This window comes from Pseudorca crassidens, chromosome 4 (genome assembly GCF_039906515.1).
Source record: "Pseudorca crassidens isolate mPseCra1 chromosome 4, mPseCra1.hap1, whole genome shotgun sequence".
Lineage (NCBI taxonomy): Eukaryota > Metazoa > Chordata > Mammalia > Artiodactyla > Delphinidae > Pseudorca > Pseudorca crassidens.
In genome coordinates this window covers 138,686,995-138,707,601 of record NC_090299.1, presented here as the reverse complement: position 1 = coordinate 138,707,601, position 20,607 = coordinate 138,686,995, and the positions used below count along the sequence as shown (strand labels likewise).

At 34.1% G+C, this 20,607-nt stretch overlaps 1 protein-coding gene across 1 annotated transcript in view; it reads right to left on the bottom strand.

The window, feature by feature from the left end:
• The window catches only part of STPG2 (sperm tail PG-rich repeat containing 2), a 479,723-nt gene that overhangs the window by 340,146 nt on the left and 118,970 nt on the right, over nucleotides 1-20,607 (bottom strand). Inside the window, exon 8 of the mRNA XM_067736917.1 lies at nucleotides 18,380-18,472. Coding sequence (XP_067593018.1) covers nucleotides 18,380-18,472 — 93 coding nt within the window. The remainder of the gene's footprint in view (nucleotides 1-18,379; nucleotides 18,473-20,607) is intronic.

The following is a 20,607-nucleotide window of genomic DNA, read 5'->3' as shown; positions in this document are numbered from 1 at the left end:
TTATCACTGAGTTTCCCCATAAAAGTAGGGCTGACACTATGCCACAAAAGTATTTTCAACCCCTACAGTGCTTAAATTTGCCTCACATATAAGCAGTTCTTTATAAAATGTCTGTTGTGTAAAACTGTTCAACTATACTGCTTTCCCTAAAGATGCTCTGGTTTCTGGCAAAGACAAATGTAATTTATAATCTCAGCAATGATGCAGAAGTATGGATATTTCCATTCAAACTGATCAAGGACTCACTTTCACACAATCATTACAGTGTGTCTCCAGGTAGTTAAATTTGATTGATATTTTATGTGAGATGTATTTCTTTCTCTTTGCTAATATCAAAAAAGTAGACCTTTACTTTTGATGCTTGAGCTTTTCATGATTACCTTTGACACTGGTTTTACAGAAAAAAATGTATATCTCATCAGATTAAAGTAAAACATGTGAATAGAAATGGCCTTTCTCTTCCTGTAAATGCTAATGCTACTGAGTTATGGAAAAAGCATAGATTATTACTAGTTACACTAGCTCTGATTGACAAGATACCACTTCTTCAGTTTTATCAATTCAACAAAAATCCAAAAGTAAATTATTTTATAAGTCGAATGTGAAAGGGAAGAAAGTTAATGTAAATGATTCTTTAAAAAGAACATAATTGCTCCCAGAGCCAGTTGAACAGATTTGGATAAGACACTAAAATTCATCTTGATAAACTTAGAAAACTTACAAGAGGTAAAATCTGAATGTGATTTGTGAAGGAAGTGTAATTTAAATAATAGAGTTGTGAAAATTGTTGATTAACCCTAGAGAAATATCTAAAAGAAAGAGTCCAGAGACTTCCCTGGCGGTCCAGTGGTTAAGACTCCACGCTCCCAATGCAGGCGGCATGGGTTTGATCCCTGGTCGGGGAACTGAGATCCCACATGCCGCAGGGCACCGCCAAAAAAAGAAAGTATCCAATTTGTTATGTTTAAACTTTGTGAAATCATATAACCCTTATTATCATCTACTTATGCTCAGTATGGCAAGAATTACCCATTGTATAAAAAAAGGAATCATTTCAAGGTAGTGCTACTGAAATACCTTAGAACTTGAAGTCAGAATTGCTGGGTTGTATTCATAACCTTATAATTAGCTTCAAGAAGGCCCTCAAAGATCTCACCCACTCATGCAAACCCCTCCCACCATAATTCATGCTGAAGGTCATGTTCAGAAATATTTAGCAGGTCACTGTGCAGGAAACATGTCTTTTTCTCTTCTCTTCTTAAGAGATTGGCAGTAGATAAGTCATAGAACTATTCATGTTTGGAAGTTGCCTCCACCATCCATAGTAAACTAAGAGTGGACAGAATGATCCAGGCTGGCTTCCGGTAAGCTATAAATATCTTAGCATCCCATTACCTACTCCAAAAATAACTATGGTCATATCTAGACACAGAAGAGTAAAGATGATGAGAGAGGGGAATAAACTATGAAAAAGATGAAAAGAGAGAAGAGAAAGCAAGGTGATTAAGAAAAAGAAGGTACAGAACAGGAAATAAAGATTGTCTAGACAGAGAGAGAGAGAGAGAGAGAGAGAGAGAGAGAGAGGGAGAGGGAGAGAGAGAGGGAGAGGGAGATAAGGAGTTCTGGTAATGTTAACCATACACAAAAATAACATTTTATGACACACCAGCTGTAGATCTCAATGTCAAAAGACAAACTATACATCTGAAATTCTGGAAACCTAATTATTCTCCCCTTATGTTCCTATAAATATCTTTCCTGATTAATGAAATATATTTTAAATATCCTGTCTTCTTCCAGATCTATGGTGCTTATGTGACACTAAACAATTGTTCAGGTTATCTTATATTTGGTGACAAATTTAGTAGCACATTTCTTAGTAACACTAAATGTTTGTTGATTGAGTAAAGAAACAAAACAAGCAAAATTAAAATTAGATGAAAGGGCTATTAAAGACCAAGGGTGCTACTGCTATTTTCCAGACTCATGCATATAAAGATTACAGCCATATAAATACATCCAAAATATTATTTAATTTCATGAGGAGTCAAGAAAATGATCATCTAAAATAAAAATGTGAATATCCTTACTTCTTCCTTTCCCTTCTTTTAAAGAATTTGATACAGTTTCCTCTATAAAGAAAATGCTACTTAAGTGATACTGTTTTTTGGTTGGTTTTTTTTTTTAATATTTATTTTTTTAATTTTTATTTATTTATTTATTTATTTTTGCGGTACGCGGGCCTCTCACCGTTGCGGCCTCTCCCGTTGCGGAGCACAGGCTCCCGACGCACAGGCTCAGCGGCCATGGCTCACGGGCCCAGCCGCTCCACGGCATGTGGGATCCTCCCGGACCGGGACACGAACCCGCGTCCCCCGCATCGGCAGGCGGACTCTCAACCACTGCGCCACCAGGGAAGCCCAGTGATACTGTTTTTAAATGCTACCCTAACACACAATTGTAAAGCAATTATACTCCAATAAAGATGTTAAATCAATCAATCAATAAATAAATGCTACCCTATCTTACAGCCTACAAACAAAAATTTACTGAGTCTTTACTAAGCACTGGCCTTAATGTACACCAGTAGTAAAGATTATGGACTCTGAAGCTGTGTTGTCTGAGGTCAAGCCCTGGCTTGTATTTTTGCTAACCATATGACTATGGGTAAATTCTTGTGTCAAAATTTCCTCATCCAATTGGCTCGGTGCTTTGTGACAGCCTGGAGGGGTGGGATAGGGAGGGTGGGAGGGAGGGAGACGCAAGAGGGAAGACATATGGGAACATATGTTTATGTATGACTGATTCACTTTGTTATAAAGCAGAAACTAACACACCATTGTAAAGCAATTATACCCCAATAAAGATGTTAAAAAAAAATAAAAATATAATTACAAAAAATACAACTTTAAAACAATTATAAAACTACAGGAGATGTGAGAATAGATGGGAGCACATTAATAACAAGAAACATTAAAATACCACAGTCAGTTCAAGACAGTTCAGACATGCTGACTAATGGATTCCTGTTTTATTCTATGGATTACAATTCATTATCATCATTAATTATTTTGAGGTTCAAATTATCCCTGATTTAGCCTGTGGGAGCACCTTCAAGCTGGCTCCTACGTCCTTCTAACATGTTCCAATCATTTATTTATTTTAGTGTGCATTGATTTTTAACACAGCAAGATATTCCTGCTCCTGCCCTGAAATCAGCCATTTCTCTAAGGATCTCTGGAAGCTTTAAGTGAGGAATGATTTTTTTACAAACCAAGATCTGAGAATAAAGTGTGTTCCTTGCTACAATGGCCCTTTTAGCAGACAGAGCTAAGGGGAAAGAAAAGATAAAAAGATGTACACATACATACACAAATACCTCTATGTTTATATCTATATCCATATGTCTCTATCTATATATTCTAGACTTTCTCCTTTCCATATTTATAACTCCTTTCTCTAACAGTGAAAAACACACTTCTCCTTATTCTCAATATATTTGACCATTCGCTTACTCCTAGGTCACAAGGAAAGTTGTTTTAAAGTTGCTAACCTACACCACTGTGAAAATCAGACCTGCTAAATACAGTTCATAATTTATTTACAGTTCTTTTTGCCCTTAGTCTGAAAGTATTGTGTTCAAAATTTACTTGGATTACTAATAATAATATTTTTTAAATATCAGGGAAACTAGAGCAATAAAATGCACTAGTGAACATGAAAAAATTCTCTCATATGCTTTCTCTTTTTTAGGTGTAATGTTATACAATACTACAAAAATATCATGCCATGTAGAGGAACAGTATGTTATGCCTTTTTTTTTCATTTCAAACTGCTCAAAAATACCCTATTACCAAAATTCTTATAACCTTATGTCCAATTTATTTTCCCAGAGACAACATTCCACTCAAACACTCTTACATGTTTGAATTAGAAATATTTTCATCTCTTGCAAAATTAAAATTCCAGTTAGTAACTAACAGATTAATTCTATTACATGCATTGAAACTTTGAATCTAGAAATAGCCCTGGACTCTATTAAGTTCCCAGTGTCTTTGAAAGTTTCTATTACTGGAGCATGCCAAGAAAACAGTATAGAAAAAAAAAAGTAAAAGTATTTTTCCTACATTATTTTTCTCTAATTATATAATTGAAGTAAAACAATGGATAAGCAGAATTGTAGATAATAAGAGAAGCTTAAACATTAAAACAGTCAACCTTTGTAGATTGCTTTGGGTACTAGGGTCATTTTCACAATGTTGATTCTTCCAATCCAAGAACATGGCATATCTCTCCATCTATTTGTATCATCTTTAATTTCTTTCATCAGTGTCCTATAATTTCCTGCATACAGGTCTTTTGTTTCCTTAGGTAGATTTATTCCTAGATATTTTATTCTTTTTGTTGCAATGGTAAATGGGAGTGTTTCCTTAATTTCACTTTCAGATTTTTCACCATTAGTGTACAGGAAAGCTAGAGATTTCCGTGCATTAATTTTGTACCCTGCTACTTAACCAAATTCATTGATTAGCTCTAGTAGTTTCCTGTTAGCATCTTTAGGATTCTCTATGTATAGTATCATGTCATCTGCAAACAGTGACAGCTTCACTTCTTCTTTTCCAATTTGGATTCCTTTTATTTCTTTTTCTTCTCTGATTGCTGTGGCTAAAACGTCCAAAACTATGTTGAATAATAGTGGTGAGAGTGGGCAACCTTGTCTTGTTCCTGATCTTAGTGGAAATGGTTTCAGTTTTTCACCACTGAGGACAATCTTGGCTGTGGGTTTGTCATATATGGCCTTTATTATGTTGAGGAAAGTTCCCTCTATGCCTACTTTCTGGAGGGTTTTTATCATAAATAGGTGTTGAATTTTGTCGAAAGCTTTTTCTGCATCTATTGAGATGATCATATGGTTTTTCTCCTACAGATTCAATGCAATCCCTATCAAACTACCACTGGCATTTTTCACAGAACTAGAACAAAAAATTTTACAATTTGTATGGAAACGCAAAAGACCCCGAATAGCCAAAGCAATCTGGAGAAAGAAAAGCGGAGCTGGAGGAATCAGGCTCCCTGACTTCAGACTATACTACAAAGCTACAGTAATCAAGACAGTATGGTACTGGCACAAAAACACAAATATAGATCAATGGAACAGGATAGAATGCCCAGAGATAAACCCACGCACATATGGTCATCTTATCTTTGATATAGGAGGCAACAATATACAGTGGAGAAAATACAGCCTCTTTGATAAGTGGTGCTGGGAAAACTGGACAGCTACATGTAAAAGAATGAAATTAGAACACTCCCTAACACCATACACAAAAATAAGCTCAAAATGGATTAAAGACCTAAATGTAAGGCCAGACACTATAAAACTCTTAGAGGAAAACATAGGAAGAACACTCTATGACATAAATCACAGCAAATCCTTTTTCAGCCACCTCCTAGAGAAATGGAAAAAAAAAACAAAAATAAACAAATGGGATCTAATGAAACGTCAAAGCTTTTGCACAGAAAAGGAAACCATAAACAAGATGAAAAGATCCCTCAGAATGGGAGAAAATATTTGCAAATGAAGCAACTGACAAAGGATTAATCTCCAAAATTTACAAGCAGCTCATGCAGCTCAATATCAAAAAAACAAACAACCCAATCCAAAAATGGGCAAAAGGCCTAAATAAACATTTCTCCAAAGAAGATATACAGATTGTCAACAAACACATGAAAGGATGCTCAACATCATTAATCCTAAGAGAAATTCAAATCAAAACTACAATGAGATATCATCTCACACCAGTCAGAATGGCCATCATCAAAACATCTACAAACAATAAATGCTGCAGAGAGTGTGGAGAAAAGGGAACCCTCTTGCACTGTTGGTGGGAATGTAAATTGATACAGCCACTACGGAGAAGAGTATGGAGGTTCCTTAAAAAACTAAAAATAGAGCTACCATATGACCTAGCAATCCCAGTACTGGGCATATACCCTGAGAAAACCATAATTCCAAAAGAGTCTTGTACCAAAATGTTCATTGCGGCTCTATTTACAATGGACAGGACATGGAGGCAGCCTAAGTGTCCATCAACAGATGAATGGATAAAGAAGATGTGGCACATATATACAATGGAATATTACTCAGCCATAAAAAGAAACGAAATCGAGTTATTTGTAGTGAGGTGGATGGACCTAGAGTCTGTCATACAGAGTGAAGTAAGTCAGAAAGAGAAAAACAAATAACGTATGCTAACACATATATATGGAATCTAAGAAAAAAAAAAGGTCATGAAGAACCTAGCGGAAAGATGGGAATAAAGACATAGACCTACTAGAGAATGGACTTGAGGATATGGGAGGGGGAAGGGTAAGCTGTGACAAAGTGAGAGAGTGGCATGGACATATATACACTACCAAACGTAAAACAGATAGCTAGTGGGAAGCAGCTGCATAGCACAGGGAGATCAGCTCGGTGCTTTGTGACCACCTAGAGGGGTGGGATAGGGAGGGTGGGAGGGAGGGAGATGCAAGAGGGAAGAGATATGGGAACATATGTATAACTGATTCACTTTGTTATAAAGCAGAAACTAACACACCATTGTAAAGCAATTATACTCCAATAAAGATGTTAAAAAAATAGTCAACCTCTTTTGCAATGAAGAAATTTACTTCATAAAGTAAAAGCAAATATCAAAAGTAAACTCTATCCTCTCATCAATCAAAATAAAGGAGTCATTTTAAAACTGTGAACATGTGAAATGAAAATTAGTTATTTAAAACTCCACTGGAAACACTTTATGAAACCCATTAGTCCCTGGGGTTACCAATCATGCAATGATCATCTTAATGACTTATATTTGTTTGTAATTAATGTGTTTTTCTCTTTATTTTTATAACACAGATCAATTTGTCTTATCTCCCTAAGTAATTTTTTGTAACTTTGCTACTGTATACTTGATATACAGTAAACTTTACATATTTAAACTGTACAATTTGACAAGTTTTGGCATGTCATCTGCATGAAATAATCACAACAATCATGATAATAAACATTTTTCCATCCCCCAAAACTTTCTTGTGTTCCTTTGTTACCGTACCTTCTATCCACCCTACCTTCTACTCACATTCACATGTAAACACTGATATAGTCTCTGTGACTATATGTTACTTTCCACTTCTAGAATTTTGTATAAATAGAATCATATATTGTAAAAATTTTTTTTTCTAGCTTCCTTCACACAGTATGATTTTAAGATTCATCATGTTCTTGTGTATATCTGTATTTCATTCATTTAAATTTCTGAGTAGTATTACATTTTATGGCTATCTTAGTCTGCTTATTATTCACTAGCTGATGAACATTTGGGCTTTTTCCAGTTTGGGGTTAATAATACTGGTTTTGGTTAATAACACTGCCATAAACATTCACATACATACCTCCCATTTCTCTTGAATAAATACCTAGGAGTAGAATGTCTGAGTCAATGGCATGTGAATTTTAAACTTTTGGACTTCTGCAGGAAATGCCAAACTGCTTTCCAAAGTGGCTGTACATGGTTATCTCCTTACAAATTTACTTATATTGCAACTACGTCGATCTTGGTATATATTTTTCTCTGAAGGTCAGAAACCTCTAAACTGCTTAGCTAAGAAAAAAAAGATCAGAACCTAATGACTTTTAAAGAAAAAATGAAAAAAAATTGGGAATTCATCATGACATTAAAGTATAGGTAGAATATATATATAAATGGAAAAAGGAATTTTCCCAGATAATATAAAAAATACAAATTATATTCCTCAGAATTTCTTTTTAAAGGCATAATTCTACTTTTGGATGAAGTTCTTCCGGAGGAAAGGTCATAGTTATCTTTATATCCCAAATACTATCACAGTGATTGGAACACATCAAGGTCATAATAGTGTTAATCATGAACTTAGATGAGCTAATAAAGGAGACAAATGGACAGAAATTATAATATGTGTAAAATACTAAGAACTTATAAGATAAAATGTTTTATACCACAATTGGGCTCTAATATATAATTTGTCTTACTTCTGTTTCCTAGCATTAAGTCCTCAGATCAAAACTGTTTTGTCTTTCTTTAATTTCAGTCTTGTAAGTATACAACAAAATTTTATTAAAGTATTTGAGATGTGACATATTAGAAAGAGAATGACAACTGAAAAAAATAAATAAAAGACACTTTGAGAAACAACCTTATACAGAAGATAAAGAAAGAAATTACATAAGAATGAAAGTTAAAAGTTAACTTCATTAAAAATTTAGCTGATACACAGTTCATCTATTTCACTGTGGTAAGCCATCAAAATAATTATGATTCCGTGAATGCAATCTAATCTCAGGCGAATGGGAAAAAGTCTGTCTTCCAATTAGCACGTTAGTGGGACTTGCCTAATTAAATCAGTTGAATACAAGTAGAAGAAAAGCCCCCTAAGTGTGCACTATGAGACTCATATGAAGAAACAGATGTAATCATGAATTTACAATGCACATTAGGAAATTGTTGGCAAGTGTTTAATATGTGATCTTTTTTTCTTTGTATAGAGCAAATCAAAGGTATAGGAAAGGTCTTAAACCCTAGGGAAATGCTTAAATGTGCAAATTCAGATTTTAAAAATCTACTCTGTTAAAGCTTCTTTTATAAATTTATTTATTGATTGATTTTTGGCTGCATTGGGTTTTCATTGCTGCGCGCGGGCTTTCTGTTGTTGCAGCGAGCAGGGGCTACTCTTCATTGTGGTGCACAGGCTTCTCACTGTGGCGGCTTCTCTTGTTGCAGAGCACAGGCTCTAGGAGCACAGGCTTCAGTAGTCGTGGCATGCACGCTCAGTAGTTGCGGCGCACGGGCTTAGTTGCTCCGTGGCATGTGGGATCTTCCCAGACCAGGTATCGAACCTGTGTCCCCTGCACTGGCAGGCGGACCCCCAACCACTGCGCCACGAGGGAAGTCCCAAAGCTTCTTTTATAATTAAGCAATGATGTCTTAAAAGCATACTTCTAGAATTGGATGTGGGACCATAAAAATGGGTAAATTAATTTTCTAAATATAAACACCATATTAGAAGGTAATTAGAAAGTCCTCAGAGATATTTATCATTGTTACATGCTGCTTCCTTTGTTTTCCACTGTGTAGGGAACTGCTTTACTTTTCTTTGAAGATCTTTTCCACACTAATCATTACATACATTTAAAAGTTAAGGGTATCTTACTGTATGGAAGTTTTAAAGTATTTCTTTAAAAAAAGTCTTGTAAGTTTTTTAAGAGAAGATAAAACAATTAGTAGAATTCATAAAATCTCATTTTTCCTTTCAATTATTATATTTAATATTTTTAAAAAGTTTGCATTTTATATAGATGAGAATTAGGGATGTACTTACTTTCTTCAGAGACTCCTGTATTCTCTTAATATGGTAAAAAGTAAGAAAACAGAAAAATTTTGGACTGGGACATAGCAGCATTTGAATAAAACGATTTCATAAAAGATCTTTTGCATTTTATATCAATGGCATCAGATTCATCGAGAGCTTCTATTTCTACAGGTACACTTAAAAAGAGAAGAGAAGAGAAAAAAAAAGCAGAGATGGCAAAAGAACTGGTAAAGATACTGAAAGTATGTCCAAACAAATAGGAAATAGCACAGATGTAAGAAGATTATCATCGTACATCAGCAAAAATAACAAGATCTATTTCACTAGGAAGCAGCAATAAAAACCTGAGAAGAGAATCAGGATTCCGATTTCTAGTTCAGGGTCTGTTACAATGTAACTGGAACACTAGGGGAGCCCCAGAGTCAAATACTCCTACAGCAAAAATGACCTTGGTGGCTAAGAAGGTATGTCTCTTAAGAACTGATCATATATGAGGGAGGTAAGAAGTTGACATTACTAGCTATAGAGTTTATAAGAAATGCAAATTAGCCACTTGAGCTAAAGTACAATACTGTTCTTTTCTCGATGTTCTGGCATTTTTTGCGCGCTGGGAAGAGGAAGTCTTCAGGGAGAAGGGAATATGCTCAAGTTAAGAAGCAGGGATGAATCTACAACACACTTAAGAACAAGTGAATTCTTAAACATTAAATATACTGAAACAAGGTTTATAACTCATGAATATATGCATCCTAAGTAAGACAGACACTTGAAGTCAATTTCTAAATGTCATGTTTCATTAGTCATGGATTTATTATATAGAGGTTTCAATGGTATTAATGCCATCACTACACCATGTGTAGGATCGAATATATAGTCATGCTGGTATCAAGGATTTAAATGATGGAGTTAAGGTCTTGACTAGTCATCTCCATATCACTTTTAACATGTTTTCTGTCTTTCAATTCTCACATAAGCTATAAAACAATGACTGGTTGATATAAAATGTAGGAATCAGATTGCGATGAATGCCTCAAATAGCTTGTCTCAGAGGTATGTAGAATACGAGCCATTTTGCTGTTGATCACTTTAAATGAACATGGTATCTTCAAAGTTAGGACAGATTTCATCCTCAAGACACAGTAAAGTGCAAAATTTTTTATCAAAGAGTAAAGATAAAATCATTTCTTCATCCACCTGCCATGTAGGGGAAACAGGTTCGAGCCCTGGTCCAGGAAGATCCCACATGACATGGAGCAACTAAGCCCCTGCGCCACAACTACTGAGCCTGCTCTCTAGAGCCCACGAGCCAGAACTACTGAGCCCAGGAGCCACAACTACTGAAGCCCGTGCACCTAGAGCCCATGCTCCGCAACAAGAGAAGCCACCGTAATGAGAGGCCTGTGCACCGCAAAGAAGAGTAGCCTCTGCTTGCCGCAAATAAAAAGAAAGCTCGCGCACAGCAACGAAGACCCAACGCAGCCAAAACTAAATAAATAAATAAATTTAAAAAACATAATTTCTTCATGAAGTTATTATTTACTTCTGATATTTATGTAGGGCAATTAAAAATAACTAATATAAAACTGCAGAACTGCATCCTTCTCACAATCTGTGTAAGTACTGACAGGCAATTGTACACAATCAAAAAGCAGGCTACTAGAATCTGGTTTCTCATAGTGTATTTTGCTTAGCAGTTGCCTTCACTGTTCTTTCTGTGCTTTGATGAAGATGGCATCCAGCAGCACTTGTGCTTGCTGTTTGCATATCAAAGCCATTTTCTGAACTAATGAAGTTAGACAATTAAGTGAAAAATTTATAGACTTTAAAATGTAATGGAAGAACAGGAAGTATGTAAGTGCACTGTGACCGACTAACTCTTCAGTGTGTCAGAAATCATTTGCCTAAAATCCCTTACTTGCAGTAAGAAAATTCACTTTAATGTTCTCTCTTCCACCAGTGGTTAGGTGAATGATAAGATACCAACAAGTAAACTAACAGCCAATAAAATAAACATTTAAAACTATGTAAAAATCTAAGAAATTTTCATAGCTGTTCCAGTGAGATACTGTAAGGAAAGAAAGACTGAGGGTAACAGAATATAGGTTTTAGTCAGAATAATTTTGACTCTTAAGGATTTCAGTTGAAATCCATTTCTAATATACGTATTTTTTTTTTTTTTTTTTTTTTTTACTATCTCCAGGATCCCAAAGGTCTGTGCCCCAGGCCCAGGGGACTTTTCTTTTGAGCTCCTGAGACACTAGCACCAGCCGAGCTGTGCTCCTCTTCAGAAACTTGAATCACATTAACAAAAGGTATCTCCAAGCTTTCAAGTTTTAATAATTCCAATCTACTCCCTTTGTTTCCCAGGCCTAAGGATGGTGGCATTGCTTGTTACTACTTGCATGATACCTTAGTGTTCCCTCTTAGCCTTTTGGAGTTCTCCAATATCCACAGTTCCTTGTATTACTTTATTTCAAAATAACTAGTGTGGTTCTGTCTCCTGACTAGACCCTGACTGATAACAGGCCCTCTTTGCCTAAATATACCATTATAACTTTTCTGTCTGCAGCAGCTACCCAGTATGAAAGGAGGCACCCTCCCAGGCTTTCAGAGATGAAGTGGAATTCATACTTCAGTAATTCTGGGATTTCTTAACCTGAGTCTCCATGTATTCCACCACTACTACCCAACCCCCAGTCTTACCAGAGTTCACCCACAATGTGGGAGAGCATGAAGCTGGCCTTGTGCTCAAATCTCAAATGCCTTGCTTTGCTACCTTTCTCTATCCTTTTCTAGTCTTCCTATCTAGGAAGGGCTTTCTCGTTCACTGTAGCAGGAAAATTCCCTTATCCTGCAATTTCCCTATTCTCTTTCTTACAGTAATATTCTTATAGTTCTGCCATCACCATGAAAAGAACATACTCTAGCTACCCCACTGGTCCCAAGAGCCACCCCAGTCAAATGGCATCATGAATCAGAGCTTCCCCAGCAAACCTGCAGCCTGAAGTAAGCTTCTCTAGCAGACCTGCAAACTTATCAGTAATAAATGCTTTTTATTATATGCTACTAAGATTTTGAGTTTGTTTATTATCCATAAATAGCTACTTTATATAAAAGTTGGGCCTCTTAGCCAAACTCTAGTTCTGGAATATTTAAAGGAAAGTGAAAATTAGACAACACTTTCCATTATTTTCAAAGCTTCATTATGAAGCCATGGCCCCCACAACTATTGCCTCTGAAAAGAACTTCAAGAAATGTTTCCAAAGTAAAAAACTGAACATTTATTCTTTCTGCTTCTTTGCATTCCTGACATAGCAACACCATGCAAAACAGAGGGTCCTCTGGTTGAGGAAGGTGAATGTCACTTACAAAGAAGTGTAAAAAGCAAAAGACATTACCATATTTTAATAGAGGCTCCTTATTCACATTATGAAATATTGAAAAGAGATCATAGGCTTTGAAGTGGGATTTACTTAGCTCTGAGCCGTAATCCTGCCATTCACAATTTTTATAGCTAACTTACTTACAGCTTACTGTGGGTAACACAATGAAATAAGTGTTGCAAGCAATAATATACTTAGTTCTTCTATGACCCTATCAGGTTATGCCTACTTAATTTATTATCACTATTTAATACTTGAGGAAACAGATTTAGAGACTAGAAAAGCATTTCTCTGATGCCAAAGCTTTTGCTTTTAAACTTTATTCAGGGATGATATTCAAAATATTTAACAAATCAAATGAATATAAACTAATAGATAAATAAATATATAAATCAAAATTTATTTTTAAAATTCCCTTCATTCTCAACTCTAAGTATTATAAAACTCTATATCAAGTGATAAAATTTGTAGTGCAACTGTTCAGCAAATAATTCTAATATATTTCAAGTCATTTATTAATTTTTATAAAATATTAGTATAATTTTTTGTTATATTTTTTGAGACCAATTGTCACTAATCAAATGAGGCCCCTTTCTGAGCCATGCCTCAATATAAGAAAGTACATCAAATTCTTCCAGTGATTTTTCCACTAAATAGTCATTAGTTAATTTTTGGTCTGAATGACTAGAGGAAAGTTACTAACTTCACTACTGTTTCATGACGCTGAATCCTCATCAGTTTCTGCTAAACAGAAATTGCATTTCAAAAAAAAAAGTTCTATCCCTTATAATAATGTCTGAGATCTTTACAGTCATATCTCTTTTGTTTTAAATCACAAAAATCATTTACTATATTGTCATATTTATTTTATTGTCATATTTATTTTAGTTAAGCCTAATTCTTCAGCCCAAAGGGGAGTAACACAGAAAGACCCTTAAAAGAGTGGATTCTAAAAAAAAAAAGAGTGGATTCTATTGATGGACTGCCTCGGTGTGAATTCTGACTGCCATTTAGACTTTAAACTCAGTTTCCACATTTTTAAAGATGGCCATTATTATAGTACTCAGGTGAGTTAATACACATTTGAAATGGTCCCTGGCATAGAACAAGTACATTATAAGCATTAGCTCTTATTTTTATTAATAAAATTCATTTCATTAATATCTGTAACCATTAAATGAAGGTGAAATGTAACAGGATCTCAGGGGTGATTCCCCTAACACACATTCAACACCAAAAACTTCAACACTAACAATCTTCCTTAAAGTCCTTTGGTGTGTAAGAAGGGGAGATTTATTTGCATTTCACTCCTAACGTGCCTAGGTTGCCCTCTGGAGCCTTAACTGTATTAAGAATCTTTTTGAGACTAATCACTGTGAGAGAGTCTTAGGCTCTCTTTCATTCTCTGGAGGTCTCTGAGGCTATACAAATTAAAACTCAAGGTCACCTAGTTTGGCAAATGTCCTCAGGGTGACAGCTGGCTTCAGTGCTCTACTTGCCACTCTGGGTCCCTCCTTAACTTAGCCTGTGTACTCCTCTCTTTCTAAATCTTGGAAGCATTTGTGAATATGTTTTGTTTCTATTTTACCTAGAATTTTGGTTGTTTGCAGAGAATGAGTCAGTACAGGCACCAGTATGTCATAATGCCATTCCAAATGCATGCTCCTCATAAACTCAAGAGTATTATTTTTACTTTTATTTTAAAATAATATCTTCACATCATGAATAAAAATCAAATCATATGCAAGTGTCTAAAATAAATGGTAAAATTGTCCTCCTTAACCTCTCCCTGGTTCTAGTCCCAGAAATAATTTATTTTAATAGTAATTGAGTTTTTTCAGTTTGAGGTGTGTGGGGTTTTTTTGTATTTACCATTACAAATTTAATATAAGGACTTATACTGTAATTTGTCAATTTTTGACAATATCTGTTAACTCTGCACTATGAAATAAGAGAATTGCCATATTTCACTGCCTCCTACCTTTCACCTCCTGATTTTATTAATGATATTAAGATTTCTAATATTTATATTGTTGTACTATAATTAAATCTTCTGCAATGTGTATAGATTGATTTCAAATCAACAATATTAAAACAGCATTTAGAATATCATGATTATTCCCCACTGAACCAACTAGTGCAGTGAAACACATAGAGGAGTAAATAAAATTCTGTGGTCACAAAACCCCTGACTCTTGAAGAACGTCCCAAGCATGAACTAAAAATGCCTTCTTTATTAATTTGTTTCCACTTTTCTCTACTTCATCCAGAAATGCTGAGTTTCTATTCTCTATGTTTATGTCACCTTTTTCTTATTTCCTTTTTTTTTTTTTTTTTTTTTTGCTAGAGCATCTTCACATATGGGGTTGTGAAGATACTAAACTTTCCAAGCTCTTGCATATCAGAAAATTATTTTCTTGATTCATTTAATTGAAATTTTGGGTAGAGGCAGAATTCTTTACCCAAAATTATTTCCTCTTAGAAATTTTAGAAAATATTATCCTACCATTTCCTAGTTCTGAAATGTCTCTAATGCTGCTGAGAAAGTGTTGATATCAGTATGTTTCTCATCCCATTGTAGGTGACCCAGTTACTTTTCTCTGTGGAAGCTTCAAGGGTATTTTCTTTATTTCTAGTCTTCTGAAAACGCAAAAGAATGTGAGAAGAATACATATCTTTGAAAATTTGTCCTCTATGGTATTTTGTTGAGCTCTTCTAATTGAAGACACGTGTTTTTTTCTGTTCAAGATAACTTACTGTTTTTTACATCAAATACTGCAAACTACCATCCTAGCATTCTGCTCCTGGAATGCCTAATAATCAGATGTTTGGCTTGTGTCTAGCCTCCATTAATATTTTCAATCTCTTTGTCTTTTTATATTCAACTAATCCTTATATCATAGTTTTTAAAAAAGTTATTTCATTGGGACCTTGGAAAAAGAAGGGAGATGTATATATATGCTCTGTCTTTCACATGAAACAGAAGTCTGGATTTTTAAATATTTTTATGTAAAACTTTTATGTAACATGTTGAAAATTAAACTATATGCCCTCCTTCAAGATTGCAGCATGTCCATATATATAAAATGTAAATATATAGGAGGTAAATTTTCTAATATTTTTATTTGATGTGAAAATTATAAAATTAATTCCATTATTTTAAAAGTTTGAGATCAATAATTTGAATTTTTCACTAGATACAGATCATACACCCACATGTTTGAAGGGTATTCTCATTTATGGAAGGGATTCAAAAACCAAAGAGTTCTATGTGACTAAACTATTTTGCTTCTTGGGTAAGCTGAGTACCAACCAATCCTTTTAAATGCAAGTGTTTCTCGAGGGGAAAAAAGGACAATGCTATCAAAAAATCTACAAACAATAAATGCTGGAGAGGGTGTGGAGAAAAGGGAACCCTCCTACACTTTCGGTGGGAATGTAAACTGCTACAGCCACTATGGAGAACAGTATGGAGGTTCCTTAAACAACTAAACATAGAGCTACCATATGATCCAGGAATTCCACTACTGGGCATACATCCAGAGAAAGCCATAATCCAAAAAGATACATGCACCCCAATGTTTACTGCAGCTCTATTCACAATAGCCAAGACGTGGAAGCCAAGACGTGTCCATCAACAGAGGAATGGATAAAGAAGATGTGGTACATATATACAATGGAATATTACTCAGCCAATAAAAGAGTGAAATAATGCCATTTGCAGCAACATGGATTGACCTAGAGATTATCATACTAAGTGAAGTCAGACAGAGAAAGACAGATATCATATGATATTGCTTATATGTGGAATCTAAAAAAAGGCTACAAACGAACTTATCTACAAAGCAGAAATAGAGTTACAGATGTAAAAAATAAACTTATGGTTACCAGAGGGTATGTAGGGCGGGAGGGACAAATTGGAAGATTGGGATTGACACATATACACTACTAAATATAAAATAGATAACTAATAAGAACCTACTGTATAGCACAGGGAACTCTACTCAATAATCTGTAATGGCCTATATGGGAAAAGAATCTAAAAAAGAGTGGATATACCTATATGTATAACAGACTCACTTTGCTGTACACCTGAAACTAACACAACATTGTAAATCAACTATACCCCAATAAAAATTATAATAAATAAATAAATAATAAAAAGGAATTTCCAGATGCAGTGAGAGACAAAGATAAAAGAGGAAAATGTAAGTTAGGTAAAAACAATCGGTAGGCAACTCATCTTCCTTTAGAACAGATCTCTATCATCTTTTTTCACTACAAACATAAAGTGTAACTTATACATGTGCATTCTTATGGGTACCTTCAGAAATTTGCATTGTTTTTTCCTAGTAGCTACTATATTACAAGAGAAGTAAAGCGTTATATTAGTAATAAATTACTTATGACATACTTCACCATGGATCCAAAGGTGTGTATAACAATGATTCACTTGAGAAACACAACACAACCCTAAAATTCCTCAAGATTAATAAATAATCTACTAAAACAACACATTTATTTAACAATTATGAAAATCTCTTAAATGTCAAGACACTGCTAGATGATTCTAAACTATCTTTTGAACTTATAGCCACAAAAAGTCTCATAGAACCTGATGCTAATTTTGACTCCATATCTCAGATTCAGTCAATTAATGTCTCAGAAAAAAAATAAGTCCCTTCCTTAATGACTCTCATCAAATTAATCTAATTCCTATGAGTTCCTAGACATTCACAGCTGTATTAACTTAACTAGCACTGCATTTGTACTTCATTTACATGAGTTCTTCCTAATCTTGTACCATTTACTTCACCATTGAAAACACTGTAAATGAACTCTTGGCATTGTGTACCTAGTAGAATTTTAGTTCAGCAATTCTGCTTCTCGGTTGACTGGCTACATTTTACGACCTGGTTAATGATCCTGTTTTGGTCATTTGTTACTAACAATATCTTATAATAACAGTCCAATTTCTATAAAAATTTATTTTAACAATACCTGTACACATAAGTCTAACCTTTTATCTTTAAATTTCACTTTGATCTGTTAATAAGTTTAATCTGAATGAAATAGTTAAGTATACAGTTTTAAATTTCACATGCTTTACTTATTTCAATTTATTCAATATTAGTGATTTATAAAAAATGGAAATTGAGGTAGAAAAATTCTTATCAACACAATTTAAAATACAGATTAACAGGGATAAAAAATGTCACTGAAAAGTCTTAAGTCTCAAGATAGATTCAAACTGAAAAGGGAAAATATTTGCACTTATGAGGAAACTGAGTTGCACCTAAAGTAAACAAACCTTCCACTTCATATACAACACAAGTTGAGTTTGTCTATATGGCCTAATGAATGCTCTCTGACCCTTAAGGAGATGTTCCACATAATATTTTTCTCACAGAGAAATGCTAGACTTCTGCTTAGCTTCAAGAATTTCATTGAACTTTAAAAATATGGAAGTAGCATACTAGCTGAAGATATTACAGCAGGCTACCAGGTACCTCTCTCAGGTCCTAATATAATGCTTATGTTATTCAGTCTCCTCCATGATTCCTAGATTACAAATACATGTGGTCATAGAAAAGCCTTCTTACCATATCTGATACTTTAGTAGTTCTTTCTGTTCTTGACGAGAAAGCAGCATATCGATTAGTCAAGTTAGGTAGTTCATCAGAAATTTCACAGGCCTGTGAATTAAAAAAAAAAATTTTGAAAGAAGTATATCACTTATTTTATTTTTATCAATACAAAGGTCATGATTAATAAATGTACAATAAGCTCATTAATATGGCTCTGTCACTAAATAGAGATATACATGTATTTATTTTAAAAACTTTTAAATGGAATATAGTAAAAGACGTTAAATCAATGAGATATTAAAATGGGAAAAGGGTTGATTACATGAACCTCTACGAAAGTAAGATGGATCTGCATACATTATTTAAACATATTAGGGGCAAGTTATTAGCTATACTCTAATGTCAAATTCAGAAACAATTCTTGTCCTGATTCATAACTAGCAGATTGTAATATCAAAAATATATAAGATATTTGGTCAATTATACAGTATTATTTGTTAACAACTAATTATTAATACATGAAATAGAAATATATTAACAATAACTATTTAAATTGATTATGTGGCAATCCTGGATTAATAAATTTTCTAAGCAAAATGATCCACACTCTCTTAAACATAATTCCTTATATGCAGTGAAGATGCAAATTAATAGGCTAGAGGAAGCTGATAATCTAAAAATTTAATTAGCAATTAGTTAATCCTTGTGCTATTATACTCCTTCTGATTTATTATACAATTTAGCCATTTGTACTCATTTAATAATTTAAACCATATAACCAGCAGTAACATTCTTTGTATATACAAAAAGGATGAGGATTTATTTTCCCATTTTTATACACTTCACTGTTTTTATTTCAGAATTTGATATTCATATTTAATACTTCAGGATTTAACACCTAGAAGAATAGCTAGGTATTTCTTTCTTTGTTCTTTTTTTTCAGGAACATTGATCTACTAAAAAATTCATCTCTCACATACTGTATCTTTGAAACTATATGCTTCACTACCCTAAATGCTGAAGTCGGTACTTCTCTTTTCCTCATGTTTTATTGCTACATAGCCACTCAAAAGAAAATAGGTAGATTCTATCACTTTCACAAACAGAAAAATCACGGTTTCACATCATGTAGAAATGTGAAATCCTTCAAATATAGAGCATCTGAGCCATCATTATTACTTCATGTGATTTTTAAATTTATTGAAGCTGAAAAATAATTTACTTGCATAATAATTTTATTATTATCATGTATATGGTATTAGAAATTATGAAATAAGTTCAAAAGCGTTTTACAATTTTTACTGTTTAGTAGTAGAAATTAACAAGCTCAAGAAATGACTTTGGCTTTAGAGGGAATGAGTAGTTTGCATAAGACCACATTTTAACCAAATAAATCCATATAAAATATAACAAAATGAAATCCATATTTTTTCTTTGTTATAAATATGATTTGTTATAAATCCAGATAAAATACAACAAAATTCTATAAAGTCTTCATAGGGCTATGAATGCTTCCAACTCTATGAACTGCCAGTACAGACAAGGGGGGGCTAAGATTCTGAAGAGGATAGAACCTCTGAAAGTTTAGCAATCAATCTGCAGATGCTTTTTTCCTGGGACATTTGCTGATAAACAGGCAACAGAGAAAGAATCTGGGTTTAGACCTGGCAGAAGGCTGCCATTAAGGAGCTGGAAAATAAGCTTGTTGTGGTCTTGTTGGGCCACATAACAAAACTGCAGATTTGAGGAGCCTCAAAATACATGGTCTGTTTCCCTATCAAGATGTTTGCAAAGGGGTGGGGAGCAAGGTGACCCTAAAACTCTAAGTTAAAACTCTGAGACACAGAGTCATTAAAGATTACAGTTCAGAACACGGGGGTGGGGATGGTTAAACATGTCAGGCTCACAGTTGAAATCCCCAGAGAACAATACTTTATAAAAATGAACAAAAAAGAGGTAAACTAAGCCCTAGAAAAACTGTAATAGCCACAGCCATGATTAAATTAAGGTGATCTCCTTTGACTTCTACCTGCTTTGCAGAAAAAAGTATGAAATCTCTCTAGCAGAAGATAACACTATTAAAGTCTCTGTATTATATACAATATCTAGCACTCTATTAAAAATTATGGGACATGCCAAAAGACAGACCTGCATGATCAAATATCAAGAGAAAAAATCACATAAAATAACAACAGACCCATAGGTGATCCAGATACTGGAGTTGGCAGACAGAACTTTAAAAT